At 38.2% G+C, this 6476-nt stretch overlaps 1 protein-coding gene across 1 annotated transcript; it reads right to left on the reverse strand.

Annotated features, from left to right (window-relative positions):
• Positions 1-1300: 1300 nt before the first annotated feature.
• LOC129725440 (uncharacterized) lies at positions 1301-4074 on the reverse strand. The gene is made up of 6 exons (XM_055681294.1): positions 3951-4074; positions 3807-3896; positions 3656-3742; positions 1883-2035; positions 1671-1812; positions 1301-1606 (listed from the first exon to the last, which is right to left on the reverse strand). The coding sequence occupies exons 1-6, from the start codon at positions 4054-4056 to the stop codon at positions 1594-1596; spliced, it is 591 nt and encodes a 196-aa protein (XP_055537269.1). The 5' UTR covers positions 4057-4074; the 3' UTR covers positions 1301-1593.
• Between the last annotated feature and the right edge of the window lie 2402 nt (positions 4075-6476).

Below are 6476 nucleotides of genomic sequence, written 5' to 3' on the forward strand. Positions count from 1 at the left end.
TAGTTGCAGCGGATTCCAGCAACGATAGCAGCTGGGCCAGCTGATGCAGGGACAGTGGATACCAATGGCAACGTATAGCGGCCACAACTGTGGCATGGCTATGGATAGCGAACTAGTTGCAGCGGATCTCAGCATCGATAGCGGCTGATGCAGTGAGGCACTTTAGTGAAATGCAGTCTCTGTGCGATAGTGGGCACTAGTAAATGCATTCATTGAAAAGTTGACTCATTTTGACAACACGTGAGCCGTCTAGTTTTGAGTGTTAAACGCAAAGATGTGATCGGCATCTTATCCGATACTAAAATGAACAACAAATTGTTCTTTTCAGGATGAAATTAAAACTTGATTAAAGAGTTAATATTTTCTAATGAGTTAATTAACATTTTAAAATATGTTAAAGTTATAAATTTTACTTCATCTCCGTGTCTCAAAACGTACTGAATTATCTTTTCGTTCAGTCATGAACACGACATCCGAAAAAATTTCATCTCAAAATTTAAAAAATGTCAAGCCCCAACCATGACAAGCAACTTACTATATTATTGATCAATGGTCAATCCTTGTTGAAGCGCAAAATTCGATTGATCTGATTAGTCAACGTTTACTTACTAGAAAAAATTACTGACACGCAAGAAGCCGGGTTATCTTTCTTGTAAAAATATTCTACTTCAACCTTGCGGTCGTGGCTTTGCACACAACCTACCGATCTGGTAGTGGTGTGCTGTTGGGACTTGGGAGTGGCAGCTGAAATTATCTAGGTAAGGGGCCATCCACATACCACGTGGACAGATTTTAAACGATTACCCCCCCGTGGACAACTGCTTATATAAATTATAAAAATTTTGTATGGACCTTGGACATTACACATACCCATACTTTCCTGTGAATTTTGGTGTTTTCAAAGCAAACGTAGAAGCAACGAACCCGGTGAGCAATTACTCTGCGGCGTTTTGACGCATTTCTGCATTTACTAAGGGCATCGAAATTCACAGGAATTGTCAAAAAGTTAAAATCCTCCGTTTACTCCAGCTTGAGCTTTGAGGCAACTTTTTTTCGCTTCCACGGACCAGTGTAATCGTTCAATTATCCGTTTAGAGGCACTAATTCTGTTCTGTGATACTTCTGTCGGAGAATAGAGAGAATAGAACAGACGATCAAGGTATGTCTGGCATCAAGTTAAGTTTGACAATAGCAGGATAATATGATAAAATGTAGAGAAAAAAAAAGATATACCATGTTTTCGTAGGATTCTCGGACGGTCTTAGCAAAAGCAAGAGCTCAAAATAAAGCTGATTTTTCTTACGATTGGTGAGTATGAGGTTGTGCCATGCCATTGTTTGTCAGCCATACTATGTCGAGCAGAAGACCAATCTTTCCTGGTTGAGTATCTTAGGATAACTGACATAGGTATATTGGTCTTTTCTTTTGACCTCCATAGGATGACTGCCAAATTGCATTTTTTATGTTAAATTCTGAGAACCAGTGAATGATTGTAGTTTCCAATTTGTTTGATTATTATGATTAGTAATCTAACTTTTTCCTAACATTTTTAGTACTAACTTTCAAAAAAATATTCGTAAGCACTGGGAACGTTTAGCCAAAAAGTCTGAAAATAAAATAAAAATATCTAAGTTGTAACCCATTTTATAAAATGATTAAAAAACGCATACACAGCTCCAGCTCCCAGTGCTCCTAACGCACCAATGGTTCCGAGTGTTCCAAACGTAGAAATCGTTTCGAGGCTCGTTGGTGATTGTAAACGGTTAGCTACGTTAGTGACAGTGTTTGAAATGTATTGACTTATGGGTCCACCTGTAACAAAAAAAAATTTTGAAATATCAATAATTCGAAGTTTAGAAAGTTGAAAATGCTTGATACGAACCACTTGGCCTTGGTGGAGCAGCCATTCCACTAGGATACACATATTGTCCACTGTATTGAGGGGCTGAATAGTAAGGCCTATTGTTGGTCATATAAATTACTGTTGGTTGTGGCCTCGGGACCAATTGAACCTGCTGAGTCGGTTGTCCTATGGCTGAATTTAAATTGTAAGTGTCAATAAAAAGAGAATTCCATGTGCGTAAGATAAGATGAGTATTTCAGTCAGTGTCTGGTTGCACCCTCGCCCCTCCCGAAACGAATTTAAAATCAACCATTTTCTATGGATTCTGATACAATGATACAAAAAACCACCCTATTAAAATCAATGACAATGACAATTTGGTCTTCGGGTCTTGATTAGAGTAAAATTATCAATAACTCCTCTCTAATCGATCGCCTAGGTTAGTTTGTTCTCAACAGACAAGATCGACAGCACTGGAACGTTTGATCATTATCAAGAACAAGATTTTTCGGTTGCAGAAAACCTCATTGATACCTTTCCTATGATCGATGAGTTCTTGTTTAAATTTTGTCCAAACATTCGTACATCACAACCTGTGCTTTCTTCTGCAACGTTCGAGAAACTGTACGAGTTTTTTTCGCCGGGTATGAATCTGATGTGTTTGTCGGCACATACTATGGATGACCGATTACGCGGTACTTCTCGTGTTTATATTTCCCGTTGGATCAGAAGCTGTAAAACTGCAATGATACCATCGAAGTTGTCTTGAAATGGTTTGACTGCTCGGTGGCTACTCCAATGCGTAGTCGATAACCGTTTTAGAGATAACACCTATTTCCAATCGTTGTGTCGAACCTGCAAAAAACGCGTACACTGCTTCAAGAGTTCCATAAAACTTTACGCCTACCGTAATAATCACCTAAAAATGCTGTCCACATAGATTAAGGTGAAACTGATTTGATGCCACATATGGCCGACTTCGAGCCACCTTAATAGGGTATGCATCTATAAAACGCCCCAGTCAATTTTTTCGGAAACATGCAAAAAATAAGATATGAGACTATTGGGAATCCGAAGCGGTTCATGAGACCACTTCTGTGCAAGTTTGATAATGTCACTAGCAGCAAAAAATAAACAAAAAAAATTTGGTTTGAGCTGCCTCAGATCTAATTTCCTGCAGTGTTACCGTAAGGTTTTTTTGCTAGTGTATAAAGTTTATTACCTGATATTTGCACTTATATATCTCAAGTGAACCCATAAGCAGCTGTATCAAGTAAAGAAACTGTTAAACATTTATGACGTAAACCATTTATAATGACAAAATTCTCTTCCTGTGTAATCTCAAACTAAGCGAGAGTAAGAAAAAGAGAGATTTTACTCGCCAAAACAAAAAGGACCATTCAGAAGTCGAAAAAGTCAATGGAAAGGTTGGAAGTTAGTATACCTAGAAAATAGGCAGATTGTATAAGCCAAATTAAGACGTACTTAGCAATATAAAGGTTTGTCATTCTGCACATTCCCAAGAGTGTACCCGGGTGCGCTCCGCACCCTCCGCACCCCCCAGTCGACGCCACTAATTTCAGTGCGGCATAATGCATGCCTATTGGAAAATTATGTATCCTTATATTTGCATAAATTAAATTACTTTTTTTTGCATCCTTTCATGCAATATCGCATTTGAAAACCGCTGATTTGTGTGAGATATTTCTGTTTTTCTAAATTCTATGCACTTTTTTGTTTAAATTTAGCTATTTTTCTAAATTTAAATTTAATCATGAGTCATCGATAATGTCTGTGCACAAGTTTACTTACCCGAATTAGTTGGTATTTCTATTCTATTGTTAGTGCCTGGTAGGTTGACTGGAAAAGTACTCACTTCGGCGGGTTGATATTGATTCGCTAAAAATCAACTTGTTGTTGCATACCATAAAAATTACTCTGATCTTACGTAGTAGGTACTTACATTGGGGAACCGGCTGTTGATATTGTGTGCCAGGGTTAGTACTGGCTTGGTTAGTCAAAATACCGCTGACTAGACCAGATTGTTCATCAACTACAAATTTTGTTATTAAACAGTATTCTCCAAATATCAACTCGTCATACAAACCTATAGGGGTTATAGGAATCCCCGGTGAAAACTTTTGTGCTGGTAGTGCGAAATTAATTCCAAAACGCACACTCAACAGAAGCACACTAAAAATACGTGTTTCCATCTTCGGAGGAGGCTTGCCATGAACTGATGAGCTTAATATTTTATTATCTAACATTTCGACTGTGCGTAAACTTCTCAGTAGCTTTCGAGACAAAGATCACAAATACTCCGTGGGTATCACGGGATGACGCATAATTTTATCGTGTATTAATCGTGCTGCATCTTATACTTATAAAGCTGCTAGAAATCTGAATGCTGAATTCTATAAAAATAGTCGTTTATATGTGAATGTGACCGATCGTGAATATTGGAGTTAGCGTTTTTAGTCCTGGCCCATTGAATTTTCAGATTTTTTGCGTGTCACCCAGTTGAGTAATGATATAACTTCAATAATACGATCGTATGATCCGGGTCTGTTTTGTACTGTGTTTGCATTTTAAATGCAATTAAATTTGTACTTACTTTATCTTCAATATTCGAACTCTCTCTTGAGTAACGCATAATAATATGAATTCATTATTGTATTCATATTTTATCATTTTAAAAATTACTATTTTCGACACGGTTACTACTAGTTAAATCATAATGCTGTGCAATGTGCATGCTGTGTTCACGACTTCAACGACGCGTCTACATAAACACAGTGAAGCAGCAAATTGTGAATCTTACCACACTAAATAAAGGCACAGCTTATTACTTTTAAAATGTAAAAGCAGCTAAACTAAAAGAGTTAGATGCTTGGTGTCAAAGAACAACTTGTGGAGTAGGTTTCAATGTTAAATTCAGTTAACAACAAAACCCATGTTTATTACACATTTCAGAGAGAAAATTGCAGTTTAGTTCTCAAAAAACATGAAATTTCACTTTTTTTTTCTAAGTGCTCATTATTTTCTCTAATTCGACGTTTTACGAACTTTTCTCAGCTTTCTAACGAAACCAACAGGATTGAGCGAGCTATCACACTTCTTGTGCTAATATATCTTGGCAAATATAACCGAAAACTGAAAGTAGAGAATAACTCTGCAGTAGTAAAATGTTGGCCATATGCGTAGAAGGATTTTTGTCACCAAAAAGGTTTCTATATCATCCCTTAAAGGATTTTAAGTGAGCTCCCTAACACCCTGTATTTTAATCAATTATTATTATTATTATTATTATTATTATTATTTATTTCGTATACATTCATCGGACAAACAGTCTAAATGAACACTTAAAAACTAATGACTAGAACTATAACTGCACATAAAAGTTTGTAACACGATCACGAAAAACAGTAGAGGAAACATTAAAGTCGAACAAATGATAAAATCTGTTAAAAAGAACGCACATAGTTCTAATAGGCTCGTTTTGTGAGTAGTCCGTCCTATGTTGTTGGAGCCTCAAAAAACTTCGTTGGCGCAGTGGACGTGGCAGCACGTTCACATCCATTTTATTGAGAATCCAGGGCGCGTTGATCTCTCCTAGCAGGGTCTTTCCGACGAAAACCGCTTTTTGCTCATTGCGTCGCTTTTCGAGAGTGTCCATTCCTAAAAGTCTGCACCGGGCTTCGTACGGAGGTAGCGCATCTGGTTTTCTCCAAGGAAGTAGTCTTAGAGCGAATTTTATGAATTTTGATTGGACTTTTTCGATTCTGGTTATCCAGATGCTGCGAAAAGGGCTCCACACGACGGCAGCTGTCTCCAGAACAGACCGCACTAGGCTATAGTACATGGAGCGTAGGCAGTAAGGATCACGAAATTCGGTTGTCATCCGGAGAATGAACCCAAGATTCCGCCTAGATTTGTTGATTATATGACTGTAGTGTTCCCGGAAGTTTAACTCTGCATCAAGCATAACCCCAAGATCTCGCACTACGTTAGCTCTGGTAATGGTCTCATCGCCTATACGATAGTTCCACTGAATTGGTTGTTTTTTCCTCGCAAAAGTAATCAATGAACATTTCGATACACTGATAACCATCATGTTGTGTTTACACCAGTCGTAAAATCTGTTAATTACCCTTTGCAGAAGTTCACAGTCGGCGGGAGTTTTGATTAGGTAATACATTTTTAAATCATCGGCATACAGTAATTTACAGTCTTTTGGCAGTGCTAGACAGACGTCGTTGAAAAAAATGGTGAAAAGTAGTGGCCCCAAGTTGCTGCCTTGCGGAACACCTTGTCGGTTAACGAATTCTCCTGACTCCACGGAACCCAGTTTGACAGATAGTCAGCGATTGCTTAAATACGATTCAAACTAGTGGACAACGTTCGAGGACACACCAAGCCGGTCCAACTTAGCAAGCAGGATACGGTGGTTAACTCTGTCAAAGGCCGCTTTCAAGTCGGTATAAACTGTATCAATTTGATACCCTAGTGGCATTGAGGTGAGACACAGTGATGTGAATTGAGTTAGATTAGTTACAATGGATCTGCCAGGGAAGAATCCATGTTGCTCATGCGAAATATATGACTCTGCTGCCCGGAAGAGTTCTGCGTTCAT

The sequence above is a fragment of the Wyeomyia smithii genome, chromosome 2 (assembly GCF_029784165.1).
Source record: "Wyeomyia smithii strain HCP4-BCI-WySm-NY-G18 chromosome 2, ASM2978416v1, whole genome shotgun sequence".
Lineage (NCBI taxonomy): Eukaryota > Metazoa > Arthropoda > Insecta > Diptera > Culicidae > Wyeomyia > Wyeomyia smithii.